The sequence below is a fragment of the Mus musculus genome, chromosome 14 (assembly GCF_000001635.26).
Source record: "Mus musculus strain C57BL/6J chromosome 14, GRCm38.p6 C57BL/6J".
NCBI classification, from domain to species: Eukaryota; Metazoa; Chordata; class Mammalia; order Rodentia; family Muridae; genus Mus; species Mus musculus.
The window spans coordinates 67,379,535-67,402,589 of record NC_000080.6 but is presented as its reverse complement, the minus strand read 5'-3'; the positions used below and the strand labels follow the sequence as shown (position 1 = coordinate 67,402,589).

Sequence of the window (23,055 nt, the reverse complement as noted above, 5' to 3'; positions counted from 1 at the left end):
AAACCTTCCGAGGGCTGGAGAGATGGCCCAGCGGTTAAAAACTTCCTGCTCTTCCAAAGGACCAGAGTTTGATTCCCAGCACCCATCCTGGTGGGTATCCATATATATGTGGCATGTACTCAGATGGACACTCACACACTAGTAAAACTAAAAACAAGTCTTTTAATAAGAGAAGTCACTCAAACCAAAACGTGGCTTGATGAGAGTTCATTGTGGGGTTACTGTTGTAAGAATTTGAAAAAACAAAAACCTGAAACGGGTGAGGGAGGATCTGAGTGGTCAGTCTGCCTGCCACTCTGAGCTGCTGGCGAATCACAGCACTGGTGTGGGGCTCACTCAGTAGTTGCGTCCCCACGTAAATCCTAGAATCATGTGCAGCTGATGAATTTCTATCAAAAGGCTATGAAAAGCAGCAACTCTGTACTCAGCTGTGCATCTGCATCTACATCTGCAGAAATTGGTCTTGCCCTGGAGACAATGTTTACAAAGCTCACAGTCCACAGAAGGGGACAGTACCCCGAATCAGAGGACCCCACAGTCCCAGTTCCAAATCCCAACTCCTTCAAAAATAAGAAAGCACTTGAAAGGAATCTCGCTCATTGTTCCAAAAGCACAAAGCCAAAGAGTTAGAATCTATGTAGCGAGGAAGGGAAGAAGGGCTTCTCTGGCTATTCACTCAGCAGAAAGACAGGTGACAGGCCCAGCTTTGGGAGGATTTCAGAGGTCCTGGGACAAACGTCTGTCCTTCTGCTGCCTCAGAACTTCTCCTTTCTCCAGTCCGTCAGTCCCCATATCTTCAAGTTCCCCTGGCCTTACCTGTTGATTCCAGTGAAGTCTCTGTCACTTGGCTCTGCCTGTTCTCCATTTCTTAACCAATTGTCAACCTGTCAAAAGTCCTAATCCATCCAGTAGTTAAACTTATGCAGGCTGAATGTCCCTTATCAGAAATGCTTGGGGCTGGCGGTTATTTCAGATTTTGAATTTTTATTTTGAAAACTTTACATATTCGTAATGAGATCTACAGGTACCACGAACTTCATTTGAACTTAATGTATACTGTATACATGGCAGTACAAAGAGAATGTTTTGTGCGACATTTTTACCACACCTGCATGTTGCCTGGAATAATGTGATGTCAGGCGTGGAAATTTCCTCTTACAGTATCATGTTCGTGTTCAAAACATTTTTTGGAGCACTATCAATTTCAAATCTTTGGATGGGGGATGCTCAACCTGTACAACTCAGCATGCTAATGCTCCAGAGATAGGGCTTTCATAGCATCTGACCCTACCACAGAAGCTGTCTTAGATATCAGCAGTGACCACTAACGGCACCATCGCAGTCATAAGGTGTTGAGTTGTACCACTCCTAATTTGGGGGACATACTGAAACCTCCCCTCATGTCCATTTGAGTCAACAGAGCAAACAGGTAGTAGCAGCAATTTAAAAAATAAATAACAGGAATAAAGACAAAACAATAGCGAATTACTCAGAGGTGGCACCCGCTTTGTGGACACAGGAGTGAGAACACAAGGGAACCAAAGGTGCACGAGAGAAAGATTAGACGGAAGCCTTTGATATTTAATTTCAAATGAAATATTAATTTAATATTTAATTATGCTTTGGTTTCAGGAGAAACTGCAGTCACAAGACAGATTGTTTGAAGAAGGGAGTAATATACACGGTTAAGGAGACAACTGTAAAAATTAAAGATAAATTTCAGGCATAAACCTAAATGCCACCAGGCAGCATTTATGAACGCACACGTGCTCTGTAGCGTGCGCTCGGAATATTATAGCGGCGAGCGCCAGTCCATTAAGGAGCTGGGCGGTCTCTCGTGGAGCAACAGCTTCCTGCTCCGGATCTGGCAGGGGGGACATTATTCTCTAGACTGAGCGGAAGAAGAAACTGCCTTGCACGAGAGCTAGGGATATGGGCAACTTTGTAAAAGTGCAGGCTACCAAGGGAGCTGTTGATCCAACTGGCTTCCAGTTTGAACGGGGACTAATTGTACTCGGGCCAGTTTTTGATGTCTGAACTGGATATTTTAAACTGAAAATCAGATTCATTTCTTTGATGGGATTTTTCCCCCCATGATAATGCTATGAGGGGAAAAAAATGAAATATAAAATGGATGAGCTATTAACATTTGAAATCAAGTTTTCACATCTGCATGGTGCAGGTTGATTGAGGGGGGGACCCCACACCTCCAGCAGAGCCTTGGGGAGCAGGCTGTCTGGGATGTGATTGGAGGGGAGTAGAGTTTTATGTAGAGTTGCCCACCTCTCCTCCCGACTGCTGCCTTTTCCTGTTGATGGATGCTTTCTCGCCAATAATGAACAGTGCTATTTAATCAACACTTGGGCCTCTGCTAAAATAAAAGATAAGAAGTCTTGGGGGACGGAGGGTTAGCTAACACAACTTTCCACGGTGTCTTCAGTAGCCAGGCCATCCTGTCGCTTTTAAATTTAATTGCACACCTTACAAAGCAGCTGCCCACACCCAGACCAGCTGGGACCTTCGGTTTCTTCTGCTCCTCGGTCTACCTGTGACCCCCGCCCCCCCCCCCCCGCCCCACCTAATCCAAACAGAGAGTAAAGGCCTAATGTGGTAGGTTTTTCAATAAATAATTCAGATTTTACAGACTAGAAGATTCACAAAAGGTTATGGCTGGCCAAAGAGCAATAAGGCGGGGGGGGGGGGGGAGCATCTGGACCCAACATAGCCATGGGATGTCTCTCTGCCTGCCAGAGCTTCGCATACTGATCGTGTCCATCATTTCATAGCTCCATGCATAATTATCCTTGCCTTCATCCTCCCTTTAAAGTAGGCAGTTCTCATTTGTGTGTGTGTACACATGATTTTGCACATGCAAGTACACATGTGTGTGCGTACACACAAAGGCCAAAGGTTGACATCAGTGTCTTCCTCAATTGTTCCTCCATTTAATTAATTAGTTAATTTTTGAGATAGGGTCTCCCACTGAACCTGGTTCTCACTGAGTCAACCAAATTGGATGTCCAATTAACACCAGGAATCCCTCTCCCTCCACCTCTCCGGCACTAGGATTACAGGCACACACCACCATGCTTGGCATTTTCATGTGGATGCAGAAGGTCCAGCCTCAGGTTCTTACACTTGCTGCAAGCACTTTACTGACTGTGGCATCCCCTATCGGCTCCTCCCTCCCCCATTTTTCTTTAGGTTAGGAAGATGGTGCAAAGGATGGCAGCATGACTCTCCACACACGGTGAGGGTAAGGGCCAGCAGGGTGTCAGCAGGTCATGACAGGTGTGGGGCAAGCCTAGAGAGCTGAACTTAGTCTCCAGAGCCCATGTAAAGCTTAAAGAAGAGGTTGAAAGCCAGGGGCATGCAAGCATCTGCACACACACAGATACACACACACAGAGACACACACAGAGACACACACACACACATGCACACACACAGACACAGATACACACACACACAGACACACACAGAGACACACACACACACATGCACACACACACACATGCGCACACACACACACACAGAGACACACACACAGAGACACACACACATACACACACACACACACACCGAGAGAGAGAGAGAGAGAGAGAGAGAGAGAGAGAGAGAGAGAATAAATGTTGTTTTCAAAGTTTGGATAAAGACCCTTGCCCCTCTTATCTTGGTCACTTTGCTTACCCGACAGCCTGACAGCAACCCTCCATCCGCCTTCTGCCCCAGTTTGCATAGTACTGGAAGACTAGTGATTAAGGGCCAAGCTTTGGGATTAGACGGCTTAGAAGGAACCTATTTGGCAACCACGGCAGGTGACTTAATTTGTCTGCGCAAAGGGTTTCTCACCTATGAAGTGAAGGTACTAATAAAACTGTCATCACGGGGGAAAGGTGGCAGTTATTAGAGGCCACAAGAAGAGTCGGGCCCTGTGAGCTCAACAGACGACAGATGTAATTACTAAATTACAATCACTGCTTTTCTCTCTCTCTCTTTCTTCTTAGTTATCTCACGATAGAATTTATCAGAGACTTAACTTGCAATCAAATGGACAGCCTGGGGCTAGGGAGATAAGGCAGTGGGGAAATGGTTACTGTACAAGCACCAAGGTCTGAGTGTAGGTCTCCACCCCCATAGAAGGGCAGGCACAGTGGTAGGCACTTGTAACCCTAGCACTGGGAGGAAGGGAGAAATAGGTAGATTGCAGGTGCTGCTATGATGGCTAGCCCAGCTGAGTCAGTAAGCCCCGTTGGGGTTCAGTAAAAGAGCCTGCCTAGGAGAATATGCTGGGGAGGTGATGGAGGCAGGGATCCAGCATCAAACAACGGCCTCCACACACATCTTCATGGGCAAGCACACCCATGCGTACATGCACACCACACACTACACACACACACACACACACACACACACACACACACACACACACCATGCTCAGGGCAGCCTTTCCTCATAGACTGGCTGCCACATCAAGTACAGACAATGAGAACTCTGACCAGCCAACCACTGAAGTCCCACCGATACCAGGACGACCTTCTCCATTGCCAGTTGTTTGTAGAAAAGTTTTCCAGAAGAGCAGAGGGTGGGGGGGGCTTCCTCCCTCCCACCTCAGCTTCAGCTGGCATATTGCCTCTGGGTTTCAAGCCAGACACAGGCAATTGGAGTCTTCTGATGAGCTGAGTCCCACGTGACTCTCAACTCCAAAGCAGCGAGTTGCAGGTTAGCAAACCTCGGCTGAAGGGAAAACAAAACTACAAAGTTGCATGTGTGAAGAGAACCGTTGTTTATCTGAGTCCTATGGAGCTTACGTCATCCTTGGCAACAGGAGCCTCGAGATTGGATCACTGCAGTCTACTTAGCGCTAGCAGGTATTTCTGATGGTTAAGCTCCATCATGGTGGTGCTTCTTTGAACCATCTACAGCTAGACTATGGACCACAGAGCTGTTTGGGAAGAAGGGGGTGTGGCAAGGGGGGGATATTTATTGAAGTTTCCCTTCCTGCCCTCCTTTTTACATCTTCATCTTGGAAGTTCCACCTAAGAGTAAGAACTACAATTGTGTCCATGGTGACATGCCCTAGGTCCCCTAAGAATCCTTCCAATTCTCCAAGTTACAAAGTCTCTGAGACAATAGCCAGAGCAGAACCCACATCTCCTAAATTCATTTCTTTCTTAGATGCAGTTGCTGAAATCCTCAAAAAATGTGATTTGATGGTTGTGATCAGTTCCATTAGGGAACTATTCGTGGACAGTTGTACAACTGCTATCCACACTTCATAGATACAGATATTGAGGCTCAGAAAGGACTTAACAGAAAAACAAGGAAAAACGGATGCTGCAACAGTCCCTGGAAGCAGCTTTCCCGGCTGACCTCATACATCTTCTTTTAGATCTGCTTCTACCGTGACCAGCACAGCTCTCCAGGTTTCAAGGTTCTCTTTGCTCTGAGATCTGGGTAAGTTTTTGCACATCATATTGGAGCTGAGCCTTTTGTCTGGACCTACAGCAGTCATGAGTATCATCCCATAGGGAAGCCCCAGATACAGGACTGAAAGGTGCTTAGAGAACACAGCTTATGGTCAAAACCCCAGCGGCAGGAGACCAGACCAGCTAGAAGCCCGAGAGGCCTTGGTCTATCTCTCCATAGACAATGCAGCTAGTCTTCTGTGGGCTGGCTGGAGTGAGGACCCAGGTCTGGTGGAAAGCTGTTTTCTTCAGTCTTCTGTGGAGACCATTGCCTTTCCAGCCATCACGCCAAAACTAAGTCAGCTTTCACGAGGCTGCTTTCTTTCAGCAAGGAATACAAGAGGACATGAACCCATTCCCTGGGGACCCGGACCTCTCTGTGGATGATACCGGTTTCTTTTGGCCACCAGTAAGAGCTGCACTTGACCCAGTGACCTCAAGGTGGAAGAACTGGCTCAGGTCCGAGCTCTCCGACTCAGTGTTTGCATTTTTAGTTTCTTCTCTATTGCAAAAGTATCAGCTAAAGTTCTGAGCCTTCTCATTCAGCCTCTCATGGCCTCCCAAAGGCAAGGAGACTCCCTGACCTCCATCCACAAAGAGCATCTTTGTTTGTACACAAAGAGTCGGGCTGAGGAGCACACGCTTTCCATAGTTAAACATCCATGATATGCAGTTTTTATCTTGTAATTGTTTAAAATCAAAATCACAAATAGACACATTTGTGATTAATTGTGATAAGTCATCACAATTAACATGAAAAAAGTAAAAATACCAATACCCCCAAACCCATAGTTGCTTACTTATATATTGGTCCAATTATTCCTTTTTTTTTTTTTTTTTGTGCAAACAGAGCAGGTAGGCTGTGTAGCTTCAGCTGGCCCATGCCTGTAATGCTCCTGCCTCCACTTCTTAAGTGCTGGGATGAAAGCTACCATGCTCAGTGTAAGATCTTTAAATTACTACTTTTTTAAAAAGTGTATCCAAGGCTGGCCTCAATTGTTCCTATCGTACCTGAGGAGACTCTTGAATTCCTGATCCTCCTGCCTCCGATTCCCAGGCCTGGGATTCTAGGCAAGAACCACCGTGCCCAGCAGGCTGTGCACAAGCTTCTTAAAAACTTAAATCATGGTATCTCTCATGGAAACAAGAGTCTATTTACACTATTATTTTTGATGTTTAAAATGTATAAACACATCCTCATTTTGACTTAATGAATCCCCCACTGGACATCAATGATATTTTTAAATTTTTACTACTATAAATAGAACTCCAATGAAGAGCTCTGAGCAAATTCAGTTATTTTCTGAGTAGACATCACTGAGAGTAGAACCACTAGATCATGAGGCACACACATTCTTTAGGGCTAAGACCATCCAGGAACACTTCTCTAACTATCCACCTTCCTACTGCCCTGTATGAGAGAAGTCTCCACCTTTTTCTAGTTCTACCACCCTGTGTATTTTCCTTTGCTTAAAAAATAAAAAAACTTTACCACCTTGATATGGAAAAAAAATCTATACTACTCTTCTTGCTCTTATTGCCATTTATGGAATAAGTACATTGAAAATCAATCCCTTCTCCCTTGATCGATCCTTCCTTCCTTCCTTCCTTCCTTCCTTCCTTCCTTCCTTCCTTCCTTCCTTCCTTCCTTCCTTCCTTCTGGATAATGTCCCCTACAGCTGCCACAAACTCATGTAACCAAGGATAACTTTGAACTCATAATCCTTTGAACTCATAATCCCTTCTGAGAGCTGGGATTATATGTTTGCATTCCCATGCCAGTCACATCCATGAATTACTTCTGATCATATTTCCTGCCTCCTTCCCCGGTTTTTATCTTTATCTCCCAATGTGTAAGATGCTGAGCGTTCACTTCTTTATCCACAGTGAAATAGAAGGACAGTTGGCAATAGAAGGCATCATTTTTGTTTCTCAACAAATGGATGAATCTTCTTGTGTGTAAGACTGTGTTTTCCAAAGCTGAACGTGCTCCAGGTGTTGCTCTTAATGCTTGACATTTTTGATGTGCCAAATTTTACTTTTTATCTAGATAGTCTCATCTTTTTTATTTTGACTCAATGGTCTCTTCTAAGGGCCCAGATAAGCAAGGTTTATGGTGGTAATTATATTTCAGTTGTATATTCTTTTGAAATATGTATATTTTAATGAACAATAATTCATTTTAAAACATTGCTAGTTGATAATGCCCAACTAGAAAGCTGAGTCTTTCTTCCTGATAATTTCTAACTAGTTGGCCTAGCAGATTGTGTAAATCTTTTCCTCACTGACATGAGAAGAACCCCAGCATGCTGGTACTTAAGTACTGACATACTTGACGTGTGCAGAAATTGTTTTTGATATTTTTCTCTTCTGCTACCTGACATTTCCATACAATCCCACACAACCCCATATTCTTTTAATTATTAAACCTTAGTATAGGTTTTAATGTCTGCAGGGGCAAGGCACCTTTTGTTTTTCAAAACCAGGCTTTCTAGTTTAACACCTTTTCAGATGAACGTTTGTATAGTTTCCCCAAACATTTTGTTGGTATTTTGATTGGCAGTGCGCTAAATGCATTCATTAATCGACATCTTTCCAGTATTAAATCTTCCCACTTCTCCACCAGCTGGAAGCACTGTGCCCTCCCTCTGAACTCCCCTAGCACTTTCTACCTTAAAACACATCACTTTCCAACTCTACCCACCCAATTTTTCAAATGTGAAACCTGAGCATTGTCTGCGTCCCTCCCCCGCCAACCATCACCCCATCCAATCAATCAGCGAGTCCCGTCAATGCTACTTCCTAAATTCCATTCACTTCTGCCTGTCCCCACCACCAGCACTGTGGTCCAAGCTTCTGTCATTGCCGGTCTGGGCCACCACACTGGCCTCCACTTGACCCTCTGCATCCACACTGCCTTCTGAGCCATTCTCTGCACCACAGCCAGAAAGACCCGTGTGTGTGTGTGTGTGTGTGTGTGTGTGTGTGTACTCATGCGTATGAGAGCATGTATATTCATCTATGTGCATGCATGGAGGCCAGAGGTCTACACTGAGTGTCTTCTTCAATTGCTTCCTTGTTGGGACAAAGTCTTTTGATAAACATGGAGTTTACCAGTTCGGCTGGCCTGGCTGGCCAATGAGCCCCAGATGTTCTCTTGTCTGATTTCCCATGTCACTATGCCTGAATTTTTTTTATATGTATTCTATGTTTCAGTGTCAGGCCCTCATGTTTATATGGCAAGCACTCTGAGCCATCCCCTAACCCCAATACTGCCTTCGAAGAGTCAAGTCTGATCATGACACTATTCCCCACAGGAGTCAGTGAGCTGAGAGAATATTCCTGGGTGATGTACTATCTATCCCTTCAGCTTGTGCCAAAGCTGCCTTACACTCAGGCCTTCTGTCTCACTCACGGTGTGGGCCAAATATCAGGTTTCCCTTCCCTTCCAAGAGCCGTTCATGTCAAGACCCTCTGTTTGGCTTATTCTAAGTTCTCTTTAATGGTTAAGTTTGAGAATACTTACTTCATCTCAACACATCAAGACCTCAAGTTCAAGGCCACTTTGGGCTATATAGCTAAACCCTGTTTTAAAAACAAACAAACAAAACAAAACAAACAAACAAATTGAAATCCAGTTGCTACAACTTCAACTTCTCACATAAGTATTCAGTATTTACCACATTTGACATTCCTTGTTCAAACCAGAGGCCACAATGACACCGATATGAGAATTAACGAAACATTGATGGACATCTGCGCATGTGTCTAACATACTTCTCACTGTCTACCCACTCCATCCCAAGTGCTTACAAAGCCCCGGCTTTCTAGAATTTGAGAACAGGTGGTCGAAGTCCCAGGAACCTATGGTGTCACGCAGTAGCTTGAAATCACAGTAGAAAGAGTGCCTGCACTGTGAAAATCAGGAAATTCTGCAACCCAACCTTTGTTTTGAATCTACTGTCAAGCTGGCTGCTTGATGATTGGCATCCTACCCCAGCCTTCACCTTACAGTGTCCTCTCCTCAATTCTCTGGCATACATGTCCTATTTATAAGATGTGGCAGAGAACTCTTTAGCAGGCCAGTCAAGCTGTGGGTCCAGGCCTGCTGACTCTACAACATGTACAGCTTACCTTTACATCCTAATGTCTTGGAAGGTGAGTGTCTGAAGGTCTGATGTGTCCCAATTGTCAGTGTTGAGCATGATGTGCATGTTCAATGTACATGAGGCTCAGCATCATGCACACTCAGTGCATACAAACATGGCGATGTCAGTAATGTGACAATGCACGGCAAATCACGTCTTATTAAACCAGGAGGAGAGTTCTTTGCTGACACTGACACTTAGGCATACCACTTAGCAGCTATGACATCATGGGTCTGACTTCCATTAGCACTGTGTTTGCTTTTAAGAAATACAGATTCTCAGTTGGAAAACTACTGCTTTCAAATGTCCTTGTATATTGCCCTCCTCCAAGAAGCCTTTCTAATTTTCCCTAGGTTAGTCTCTCCCTGATAGACATTCCAACAACCCCTTTGGCTTTTACATATCTTATGAGACTTAACCTAATTATTGGGATCTTGAGCATCTATCTTCTCTTCTGGAACAATAGGATGCTGAGGTATCCTAATGTTACTTGTCTTGTATCTTGAACATAGTTTTGAACACACATTTAACCAGTGACTATACTACACTATACAGTCAGAGGTTAAGAGATTTGACATCATTTGTCTGAGAGCCAAGGTAGGTTTTGGCAATTAAATGCAACTAGAGGTAAGAGACTCAGCTTTGAGAGGAAGTATGCAAACACACACACATACACACACACACACACACACACACACACACACACACACACACACACCATCTGTCTCTAAGTGTCTATAGTCCCTTGAGAACTGAGATCATTGCCAACCTCAGTAGAGTTGGAGGCTGGCTGCAAAGTACTTGTTAGAATACTTAGCTGTATCTTCCAAGGCTAGACCCATCATCTACTCCCAAGGGAACTTGGACTGGAGATACCAAGAATGTGTTAAGTGTCCTGGAGAAAGGGCCTTCTTCACCAGACATCAGGGACAGTCCATCCTCCAAGGCTGCTCCTCCCCAAGGTGCTCCTCCTCAGCTCCTCCTCACTGTCCTTGGCCCTCATTTTTGGGATTCCCAAAGGGCCTTCTCAAGCTTCCTTCCACTATAGAGCTGACTTCCCATCCACGGCAACACCCGTCCTTGCATTTCTTACTCTTCTCTAGATCCTCCCTGGCTCAACATCTTCCCCATCCCCCTCATCCTGCCTGCCTTCCTCATTTCCCATTGCTCCCCACCCCAGGGACTTCATTCTAATACCCTGGCATTCTTATTCCTATCCAGTGGTACTTGGCTCCTTTAAATTTCTGGCTCATCATCTTGTGTTCTTTGCCAGGCACACCCTATCACTCCAACAGAGTCATGGGCTTCCAGGTATGGTTTCAGGAAACACCACTGACCCGCCAGCTCTCTGGGGCTATAGGGTAATAGGAAGACTATGAATGGATCACAGGGGAGGTAGTGTGTTCCTGTGGGTTTTCCCCTCCTGTGAGACTGTTCTGAGCCTTGATGTCCCTTCTTCAGAGGAGTCTCCTGATGACCCACCTGAGTCCCCTCATTCTGCCCATATTTTTATCTGACTGATATCACACCATTCATTGACTGTGCCATCTGCCTTGAACCCCAGAATGTTCACTTCACTAGGCATATTCTACTTCCATCCCTTCAATATCTCATATCTCATAAACTAGAGTTATGTCATTTCACAAAAGGCATAGATGAGTGGGTGAACTGTGCCCTGGTAGGAACTATAGGGTAGCTTTTCTTTCCTATCACTTGCTAGCCACACTGAGACCAGGTGGGTGTCCCAAATCCCATGATCCAATCCACACTGAGCTCTCTTTCTGAGCCCCAAACTTCTTACAATGGATGCTTTGCATTTCGAATTTAGAAAATCTCCACCTGCACTTGGCAGCCAACCAACCACATCCTCCAAAACTTCCTAACCCTCCAGACAAGGAAGAAATCCTGTCTTATGTGTCATCTGTCCTCACTGAGAGAAAGCAGTCTTTCAACTGATTTGGAGTAGACACTGTGAAAAAGACATTCAGTGAAAATGGAATGGTTGGGTGGGTTTTACTCTTGTAAGGCTTTAAAATACTTTGTACCACTTGACTGTGCAACATGCTTGAGTTGCTGTCAAGAAAACTCACAGCCAACAACTTTGATTACGTCTATCCAATTGCTCATACGAAAGTCCCTAGCATGGTTATAACAGAGATGCGTTTCTAAGGGGATGTTCCCGAAGTGAGTTGCCATAGCCATCAACAGACCATGCAGAAGTTTCTCAGGTCAAGTTCAAATTTAGAATTGAGTCTTCATTTTCCATTTGATGCCCCTCACTTAGTCCATTCTTCCACAGTACCAGAAAGACCTAGAATAACTAGGCTGGTTACAGAATAGAAATACTGATAATTAGGGCAAAGATGAGCTAGGAACCAGCTACCTTAGAAATCATTCTCTTTCTTACCTGTGTAGATGAACCTGCCCGGGGCTCCTTTGCAGAACTGTTTGGATTTATAAGATAGTGTCACTTCCACAACTCCAGGGATATGCCGGGGAGGGGTCTGTACTCTGATGGCATGAGGGGTTATGAGCTGAGAAGGGAAGAGGCAGGGGAAGACAGTCACTAGACAAGCCACCAAAGAAAGAGGTCACTGCTTCTGGCCTCATATTAGTTTGACAACTGCCAAGCCCAACTCTGCAGCCATACTTTGCTTTTGGTAATGCACTTAGTTAGTTTTGCTGATTATAAATTGTAAGCCAAACATATCCAATTTAGAAAATTGGGGATTTACAGAACTATGCAAAGAAATCTAAAATTATATAATGCAGAGACAACCAATATTAGGATCTGGTGTGTTGCCCAGACATTTCGATGGCTGTGTGTCACAGAATTGGATTATGTGTATCCACTGTTATTCTGACTTTCCGCACACACACAGAGCATCATAGCATAAACATGCTCTTCTCTGGTATCGTTAGAATTTTTCCAAAACGTAATTTTCGATGATGGAAAGATACTTTTCTTTCTCCATCATCTCCTATAATCCAATATTTAGACCCTAATTTTTTTCACAATCTTATAATACTGCAGTGAATATCATTTTAAGGAATTCATCCCCCAAATGTCATGACTTTGCATGTCTTGATACCCTGAGTGTCTTTCTCATAGTGGGTATACAGGACTGAGTATTTGTGGTGCTGCTTCACCAGGAACCACTGGTTCCCCCAGCCCAAAAGAACTATGGAGCCAAAGGATATCATGGGAGTAAGTGGCTTTGACCTACCTCACTCCATACAAGCATGGTACCAAACACAACCTGGAGACCATCAAAAAAGTTGTCACCAATGATGATGACCATGGCCCCTCCTGTGGTCCAGCCTTCACTTGGGCTGATGGCTTTGATGCAGGGTGTAGCTGGAAAGACGAGAAAGAACAAGTCAGCTCTGTGTCCTTTGTGAGTGATAACTAGGGTTAGGGAAAGGTGCTGTCCTGGAAAGCTGTCGGTCATTCCAAGAAGCTGTGTTGATTTCCCATCCTTCCCTAATTGGCTGTTGGTTTTTACAAGGTCATTAAAGCCTAATGAGTTGGCCATTATGTATAAAAGACTGAAACACTTAGCTAATTGTGTAAAGGGTGTTTTTAAAACTCTGTTGTTTTTGCCCATATTTTTATAAGTTGATCACTCTAGAAAAGTGTAAATCCCTTTTCTCTCCCCACCTCCTCTGCCCCACAATGTTAAGATTTACAGGGCTTGTTAACATGCTAGGGAAAGAAAGAGGAAACGGGATCTATCGCAGTGGAAGGGTTTGCTCAACCCCACCTAGAGACAACCTCTAATTGCTCCCCCAACTCTATAGACAGAGTTTCCTCCATTCATGCATATGTTCGAGGCCTCTGGACTTTGCATCCCAACAGGAACCCAATACTGTGTTCAGGCCATAACTAAACTCAATCCATCACTCTATTTCCAAAGTTGACAGGGTCAAAGGTGGAGGAGAACTTTGGCAGGACTCCAAAAACATGAGCCCCCTTTGAACGGCCAGTCAATCACATCCAATCAGTCAAAAGAAACTCGAAGGGCTCAGAGCTCTGAACCCGGGGATTTTCTTCTTTCCTTTCAGTGCCCACTGTGGGAGAATTAACACCGCTTCAAATTCTTTACTGATTCAATCATTTTCTTTCAGTTCATTAATTCCTATTTTAAATGATATAAGATACATTTTAAGGGCTGAGCTGGGAGGAAGGCTGGTGGGTAACATGTAGCGGCGCATCAACAGTAAACTCATAGCTAGATTTGATTCTTATCGATAGCATAATGTCTTCCAACACCACCAGGTTTGGGGTGAGAAAAGCAGGGAAAACAAGTGAGATGGAATTCACTTAGGTTTGTCAGTCTGTCCATTGGTATACTTTAATTTTTTTGGACAACTTGAAATTTAACAGTTACCAGTATTTCTAATTAGTTTAATGCACTTGGAAAACGACCCAGAGCAGCCCGTGATTTCTTCTTGTCCAAGCAAACAAAAATCAATTAGTGTCAGCTTCACTCCACACACTGTTTTGTTTTGCCCACAATCTGTTTAAAGGCACATCTGACACTTATTCATGCACGTCTGGCACTGTACTGTTCCTGTTTAACTAAGATGTCATAGGCCCGCGATCGCCTGAAATACCACTCTCGCTGAAAGAAAAACAGGGATTGGAACAGAAGAGACTGAGAGCTGTATGCTGGCCGGGAGCTGAGTGGGGTGGAGTGCAGTCAGTGTGTACAGCAGCAGCACTTAGAAATGCCCATGGGGCGGGATGGAGCTCAGGTGGTAGAGTGCTTGCTTAGCATACAGGAAGTCCCAAGTTCAATCCCCGGGACCGCATATACTGAGTGTGGTGGTGGGCACCTGCAATCCAGCACTGGGGAGGCGGAGGTAGGAAGATGAAAGGTAATTTCTAGATAGTAAGTTCTAGACCAGTCTGGGCTAGAGACTTTGTCTATAAACAAAGGGTGCAAACAAGGTCCGGGTCATATCCCAGTCCTACCTTCAGATGGGTCAAGCCTTCTTGCTCTCCTTCCATGCTTAGAATTGTTATGAACAAACATGTTGTCAGAAACAGCCAGCACATGTCCATCCACATTTACTGTTGTGGACAACACGACCTGCATTTAAAGTGAAAAGGGGAGAGTTGGGTCAGTTTCGCACCAGGGTATCAGTGGAACAGGATTCCTTGTAAAACATTTCTGCAAGGCAAGTGAGAGACGAGGCAAAATTTTGGAGTCAAACAAGAGGCAGCCTTTGGCCCTGTGGGTTATTACGTCTCTGAGTTCAAACTCTGTCAATGTCACAACAAGGGAAATTGGCCTTCTGTCTGCTGTTTGCAGAAGCCTCATCACTAGTGAGACTGTCATCTGTCCCCAGCTGCAGACAGTGTAATGCAGGGACCGAGACAAAATCTTCACTGGGAAGCTCATTTCTCCAAGCTTGGAAACAGGGATCCTGTCCCTTGGGTTGTGATCATTGGAACACGAGCTGATCAGCTGCCCCTCAGCATTCGTGAACAGTGATAAAGATTCCGTGAGAAGATGAGGCTCCCCAAATGCATTATGGGAGATAAGGAATATTTAGTGTCTAACTGGAGGTAAGGGCAGGGGTGGGCATGGAGCGATGAAGAGTAAGGACTTGGATTGAAAATCGAACGGAGATCCCAGGCTACATGAGTCCTAACATAAACTTGAGTACATATCACTGAACCTTTTCAAATCTTAGTTTTTCTTATCTAGGAAACATAAATAATGCTATCTCTCTTGCAGGCCCGAATGAGATAGCATTTGATGGTGCATGGAAAACGTTTGGCACGATGTGAAAGGCAGGCCGAAGTATGATGATTTGTGACCCATTTGCCTCACTCCTGCCTCCCATGTCCAGCTAGTAAGATGGAGGACATTATCCAGTGCAATTCTTACATAGTCTAAACTCTGGAGAAGGTTCTAGAAAGAGAGATAGTAGCACTAGTCATCACAGCAATGGAAAGGCATCATCACACCAGTGCTCTCAGAGGGCTTATGGCCTGACTGCAGAATGGTAGCTAGCCCACATAGTTCTATTACATATGGGGCTGGTCAGATCATGAAAGAAGTTCAAAGGCAGAGTTGAACCAAGGGAGGCAGAAAAGAGCGTTGAAGAGTAAGGACTTGGATTAAAAATCGAACTGAGATCCCAGGCCACATGAGTCCTAACATAAACTTGAGTACATATCATTGAACCTTTTCAAATCTCCACCCCTACTACCCTTGGACTTGACCAAGGAAAGAGAATGTCTCAGAAGGATGGCTGCTACTCAGTTTATGCAGTTATGCACAGCAGCTTTTCCGTGGCTCTTTGGAGAAAATAACGTATTATGCACATGCTCATAAATATGTATTGCCCTTTCCAGGAAGGACATTGAATAATCTAATGAGCCGTGCTTCAGGATGACTCTCGCTGCCTATGGCCCCGGTGCAGACTATCATCCTACCTGTAATTGTTCTGCCACGCCTTCTAACTTATTAAATGAAAGAGGAGGGTGGAGAGACATGACCTTGCTCAGATCTCAATGGGAAGGAAGTCAGCGTTCCCAAGAAACACCTTTTTATTACAGATAATTTCAGGCAAATAAGATAACAGAACAGCTAACAAAATTCAAGAACCCATCATTCAACTTCAAAACCCATTCAGGCATTACTGTGCTCATCCCACGGATCGCATGGTCCCCTCCCTTCTCCCATTGTATGAAAAACTGTGACAAGCACAGGTTCGAGAGTGTTATGGTAAACCTTCATGGCGTAATCCATTCTCCTCTTAAGAATGGAATGTTTTATCCCTTCAGAAAATGACTTCATATCCCTCCCCAGTCAGCTATAATCCCAAGGAATATTCTTCCCTCCTTTTGTTTTCATTTGCCTCGACGAGAATTTCAGGTGTGTGTGTGTGTGTGTGTGTGTGTGTGTGTGTGTGTGTTTGTGTGTATAGGTGAGTGTGTGAGTGGGTTTTATGAGTGTGTGTGTATGTGTGTGTATATTTGAGTGTGTATGTGAGTGTGTGTATGTATGTATATGTGTATATATGTGAGCATGTGTGTGAATACATGTGTGTATATCTGAGTTTATTGTATGTATATGTATGTGTGAGTGTGTGTATATTTGAGTGTGTATGTGAGTGTGTGTATGTATGTGTATATATGTGAGCATGTGTGTGAATATGTGTGTGTATATCTGAGTTTATTGTATGTATATGTATGTGTGAGTGTGTGTAAATGTGTGTGAATGTGTATGTGTGTGTGTGTCCCCCTTTGCATGTGGATGTATATGTAAGGTCAACTATTTTGGGAGGCATGTCTCAAGTGATAGTCACCTTGTCTTGTGTCTTTCACTATTCTGGAATTTGCCAATTAGCCTAGGCTGCTTGACAGTAGCCCTAGGGATACACCTTGTCACCACTTTCCCCAAACTGGGACTACAAGCACACACCATTACATGTAGCTTTTTAACGTGGAGATCTGAACTCAGGTTCTTGTGCCGTCGTGGCAAGCATTTTACTGACTGAGCTATCAGCCACCAGGATGGCATCTTTAAACATTTTATAAGACTCATTTTAAAGTCTCATTTTAAAAGAATCCCCTGGACCTGTGCTCCACAAATCACTTCATGTAGCCTCACTCTGTGGGCTTGATGTAGCCTATATGAAAATTTTACATGGATGTAAATGAGTTTCAATCATTCGACTCAACAGATAGTCATTGAGCTCCAACAACACATCAGGAGTCATGACAGGCCCTGGGGACTCAGAGAACAAACCTAAAGGAAGCTCAGTTGTCATTCAGAAAATTATCGCCCATATAATTGCTCACAATTCAGGGATGTAGCCTGTCTAGCCTTAGGTCTGTTTCCAATTGTGTCTGTGTTAACATGTGAATGTCTGAGAATAGGCCTTCTAGATAATTCCTATCCAGTGGTGGCAACCGCAAAACAGACATCCATCACTCTTGGCAAGTACACCAGGCCTGAGTGCTTATCAGAGTGATTTCAGAGAGTACAAGACCACGCCTTGAGTCAGAGGAAGAAAGAGAACTCATTTTGACAGGATTGGAGAGTGTGTGTTAAGCATCTCCTATGTTTATGCTACCTCTGAGAATAGCAGAACAGGGAGGGGGCTGGCATCAGGCTGTGTGTGCGAAATAGACCTTCAAACACAAAACAAAAATGAGAGACCTTCAAGCATTACACCTTAACAAGCCGAGAACACCAAAGAGAACTGCAGCTCCATCTGAGGATGACGAGGCTGTGAGGGGCAGACACTCAGGAACTGTCATTGCATAAGCTTGTCACACTGTCTGTTGACACTTCTTGTGCATCCTGGCCACAACATGCAGAGCTTTCTCTAGCCAGCAGATTTCATCATCATCGGCTTTGGGTGGAGAGAGACTCAGTTCCAAAGTGAACATTTCCCGAATGATATACCCTGGTGGTTCACATGCACTTCATTATTTTCTATTAACAATGGAAATAAATTTTAATCTTTTGCTGGCTAGTGCTGGCCTCTCGTGACAGCAAGGGAATTAACCTGAATTATTTCAGTGTCTGCAAAATTTATTACAAGATTTTAAATTATGTCCAAATGTATGTGCATGTGTGTGTGTGTGTGTGCATGTGTGTGTGTTTGTGTGTGTGTGTGTGTGAAGTTCTATTTTTCATATTCCAAATATCTTAGGCTGTGAAGTACTTAGGAAAGCCTGTCAATTAAGCTAAATCTGCAAAAAAATTAATGGATTTGATTCACAAATTCCAGCACATGAAATCAGGTATGAATTGTTATCCCTATTCATGCTTGAACACTGGATTTTACATCCATTCTCTCTACTTCTAGAAGAATAAGCTACATTACGCATGGGAAGACCCATTTGGCTCAGTCAAGGCTTCAGGTTTAACTTCCTTCTCTGTTCTCTGATGGATGATGACAACGCTGATATTATTCTATCCCAAGGAGTAAGGACTTCTCCATGTTTTAAGGCTAAAGGAAGTAGAATGCACATTCCAACATCATCCCACTCCCAGGCTTTCCCCTTCCCCAAGCCAACTTCTTTCCCCTAGTGAGTATTTCCTGGGTCATGAAGGCTGACCCCTTCCATCTGGAATCAATCAGTCAACCCCTGACAACTTCCTGAAACACCTCACTCCATTTCCTGTTCTCTCCCCCTCCCCACTTTCCCCTGGTTTGCTTCACTCTTCAAAACTGCAGGCCACAGCAGCTTAATGTTAGAGGGTCAGACACAGCTAGACTCCAAAACACTACACAAGGACACCTTTGACCTTCAAAAATCTTTACATCTTAGCTAAACAAATCAAGGTCAACATTTCTTACCATTACCTTGTTAACTATTTATATGCGTCTTACCACGGACTCTGCTGGTCATGCGACCATCCAAACCGCTTGTTATTCTAAGATCATAAACCCATCTGCTTTGAAAATAGCACGTTCGGTCTGGATGAAACACGCCATTTGGAGGTCCCTCAAACCCCAAATCACCAGTATTATAGCAACCATATGGACCAAGATTCCGTACAATGGGGTGCCCATGCCTCATCCACGCCTCTTGTCACCTAAACGTGACATCTCATCTTTTCCGAGGCTATTGCTCTCCTGGCACTACCAGTCTGCTGGCATAGCCCGAAAGAATGCCAATTAGGAATACAGATGTCCATAATCCGTGAGGGATGGACCTCCGTGTTTGCTGCTCAGACTGGTGACAAGTTCCATTTATCTCTCTCGGTTGATGTGTCTGTATTTCAGATCTGCACAAGTCCTTGTAGATGGTAGCTCCAACCTCAGCTCAGGCACTTCAGCACACAAGCAGCAAGCAATTCAATCATCTCAAGATGGCCTCAGGCCAGAGTTCTAGGGCAGGGGAGGTGAGAGTAGTTGAAATCACTCAAGGTTTAAGTGAGAGTGGTCCTTCCTTTTTGCAACTCATTGTTTCATTTTGACTGTCACCTCTAATTTTTGGTTAGCCAGTAAACATAGACCTAACAGACAAGTGATTGTAGGCTCTAATCCTTCCTCACTTAAAAAAAAAAAAGATTTATTTATTTTTATTTTATGTTTGTGTCCTGCCTGCATGTATGTGTATGTACTGTGTGTGTGCTCACTGCCCATAAAGGCCAGAAGAGGATGTCATGTCCCCTGGGACTGGAGTTAAAGATGGTTGTGAGCTACCATGTGAGTGCTAGGTACTGAACGCAGGTTCTCTGAAAGAGAAGCCAAGGTTTTTAACTGCTAAGTCATCTCTCCAAATATGTGTGTGTGTGTGTGTGTGTGTGTGTGTGTGTGTGTGTGTGTGTGTGTATTCCACTAAGGCAAGGTCTCACTAAGTAGCCATGGGTAGTTTGAAACTCACTATGTAGATCAGGCTGGCCCCAAATAGACCAGCAATTCACTTGCCTCTCTGCCCCTGTATGTCTCTATTTTGAGTCAACGAATGATAAGGTGGCATTAGCAGAGAGACGGGAGTGTAACACTGGTCTGGTCCCTTAAAGAGTACAAAGCCAGATGTGATAATAGAACCGACAATCGTGCGAGCAGTTTCTTACAAAGTACACATGAAAACTGCCTTCTTATTTTTATCTTTATTACCCTTAAGACAGTCCATGTTTCTCACCCTAATAATTTATACCAAGCAGGAGCTGAGTGGGAAAAATGCTCTTTCCAGCTCGTACAAGGCCACGGTGGGAGTAACCCGCCAGTGGGCACACCCGATAATCTGCCTTCGCAGTTAATTTTCCAATAGAGGCGTGGTTTCTTTGGTATTAAAATTATACCCGCATCAAGCAGACATGAAAATGGACTTCTCCCCACTGTGGGTTGCTTTCACACCTCACAGTACACTTCTGGAACTGCTCCACTTATCCAAAGCTCTATCCTCAAAGTTCCGACTACATGACTTTCGTTGATTTGCGTCAATCAGGGGAGTGATCTCCTCCTTCCTTTCCGTCATCCTTTCTCACCCCATACCCAGGCGCATCTCCAAAGGCGCCTGTGTGAAGATGATTAAACATGAAGAAGTCAGGAAGAAAAATGGGTGGGAAGGCTAAGTGATTTGCTCTTTGAAACAGACAACAACCCCATTGTTTGCAGAGAGTAATGACTCTGCTTAGAAGCCCCCTCGTCCCCGCCCCTCACCCCTGCATCTTTAGAGTGCTTACTCTAAAGTCACGCCAGATTCTACTATTAGCCAGGCACTGGCTTCTGCCATTTCTGTGAGGGTCATACACCTCTCAGCTCAATGTGGGGCCTCAGCAAAGCAGTAACAGGAGGCATTTATAGCTCGATCACTGCGAGGCCTCTCTGATACCCTTACTTAGGAACATGCATACATGCAGCGAAATAAAATGCTCTCAAATATTCCCGTTGTTCTGCCAAGTGTGGGGGGAAAAAACCTTTATGACATTTTACATCTGGAAATGGAATTAGATTCATGATGTGCTTTTCCCTTATTACTGTTCAGTTGCTCTATATGTTATTTCAGCTTTCCCAAAGCACAACTGTATGTGGGGATTTTATATTCCACCTGTGGAAGGAGAAAAGAGACATAGAGGCCATTAAAGAGAGAGGGGACCGGGGTAGACCACTGCCACGAGAGACAACCTAGCTGGGAGTTCACATTGGAGAAAGAACTATGCATTGTGGCTTTAATATGCTAGCTAATACCCATAACTGATGAGAAGAGTCTAATGAAACAATTCTGCCTGAGCCTTCCTTAGTACTGTCCAACCTAACAACAAACAGTTCAGCTGCTGCAGTTTGTTTCTTGGTACCCACCTCACTGTTGGCACATGTATTTTTAAGCCAGATTCAAAGTCCAGATTCATCTTTGTTGACTGGGCTCCAGAGTCCCTCAAATTACTTTAAAATGCCTATCCCACAAGTATGGGTTTTTTTTTTTCCCCCATAAAAAAATATTGAAGGATTCCCAGGATTCTTAGAAACAGGCTTTATTTTACATTCTCTACAGGTAAAGTTTCTGTTCCGTGAAGTATCAAGTCCCAAACAGGAGAACACAAAACTGGTTGCCATAGAGACTGGCAGACAGATTCTGGGATTGTTGACACCAAGATTGTAGCATTGACAAGATTATTTATAACTGACCAGACAGTGCTATATTTCACCACGCCATCCAGGGTTTTATTTTATGGATATACGTGTTTGCCTACATATATGCATGTGTACCATTTGTATGCTGCCATCAAGCTTGCCCTGAGCTTCCAGGCACTGAATGCTTCAAGCAGCCTACAGGAGGATGGACCAAGATAAACAAATGATATCACCATCAACTCTCCCTGGGCAGCAATATATCCACGAAAACTAAATTGTGCATCACTCAACACCCTGGAGCACCCCCCCCCACCGCGCCCCGCCGCAAAATGAGAGGAACTAACCTGACCTTTCAAGCCTTGATAGATATTGTCATGATGAATTCTAAAACTTGAGTTATCAAGTTGAGGGGACTCACATGATAGGTTTGTATACATAAACGTGTGTGCACCCATGCAGGTTTTGGAGGGTGGTGAGTTCCTGGGACTTCACCAGGCAGGCTGGCTAAGTGGCAGTGAGCTTCTGAGGACCTGCCTCTGCCTCTGCCTCTGCCTCTGCCTCTGCCTCTGCCTCTGCCTCTGCCTCTGCCTCTGCCTCTGCCTCTGCCTCTGCCTCCCACGTCACCCACTGATGGCAATGTCCCCAGCTTTTTATGTAGATTCTGGGGATAGGACTTGGGACCTCACACTTGCAAGACAAGTTCTTGGCCGACTAAACTATCTCCCCGGTGCTATTCTGACTTGAAAGCAAAACCAAGCAAAAGCTCAGAGCCAACCCAGGCAGAGTCTTGTGCACAAAAGTCTTCCACTGGGCTGTTTTGCCAAACTTGGCTTCAGAATAGAACTTGTATTTATTTTTACATCAATTATTTTAGTTCTTTTTTTACACTTACTAGAAATGTTTTAGGTCAGACTTGCTTTTTTTTTTTTTTTTTTTTTTTTTTGGTTTAAAAAAAATCCAGTTGAATATGTAGTGAAATAAAGAGGCAGAACTTTCATTTTAGCCAGCTTTTCATGCTGTCCCTAGAGAGCCTCTAGTCCATTCATTTGCTTCATAACTCTCAGCTCCCGTCCTCTTGGAGGCCTAGGCACTTGCCGTGCCACCCTACCTCATCTTCTCCCATCACCCTCACTGCTTTCCCCATCAAAACTGAATGCCAAGAAGGATGCTGTAGTCAAGGGCGGTATTTCACTAGCAAACGTTTCTGGGAGCCTCTCGGGAGCCGTATAATACATTTGATGCAGTTCTTCGTTCGATGCCACAAGTTTTCTCCCACCACACTCTCTCCCGGAGGACTTTATGAGTCACCTGCTGTCCATCAAAAATCAGAAGCACAGAGCCTCCTCGTAGGCAGTTTTTAAAGCCATTCCCTCCTGTGG

The 23,055-nt window shown here is 44.3% G+C and overlaps 1 protein-coding gene and 1 long non-coding RNA gene across 4 annotated transcripts in view; one reads left to right on the top strand and one right to left on the bottom strand.

The window, feature by feature from the left end:
* The window catches only part of Ebf2 (early B cell factor 2), a 197,661-nt gene that overhangs the window by 28,363 nt on the left and 146,243 nt on the right, over positions 1-23,055 (bottom strand). For all 3 annotated transcript variants that reach the window (NM_001276387.1, NM_010095.6, NM_001360202.1), the window contains 3 exons: positions 14,595-14,712; positions 12,844-12,974; positions 12,024-12,150 (listed from right to left, as the gene is read on the bottom strand). In NM_001276387.1, the coding sequence (NP_001263316.1) occupies positions 12,024-12,150; positions 12,844-12,974; positions 14,595-14,712 (376 nt within the window). The remainder of the gene's footprint in view (positions 1-12,023; positions 12,151-12,843; positions 12,975-14,594; positions 14,713-23,055) is intronic.
* 4930438E09Rik (RIKEN cDNA 4930438E09 gene) overlaps positions 4,848-23,055 on the top strand; it is a 65,701-nt gene continuing 47,493 nt past the window's right edge. Inside the window, exons 1-2 of the long non-coding RNA NR_045961.1 lie at positions 4,848-4,871; positions 5,393-5,457. This is a non-coding gene — a long non-coding RNA (RIKEN cDNA 4930438E09 gene). The remainder of the gene's footprint in view (positions 4,872-5,392; positions 5,458-23,055) is intronic.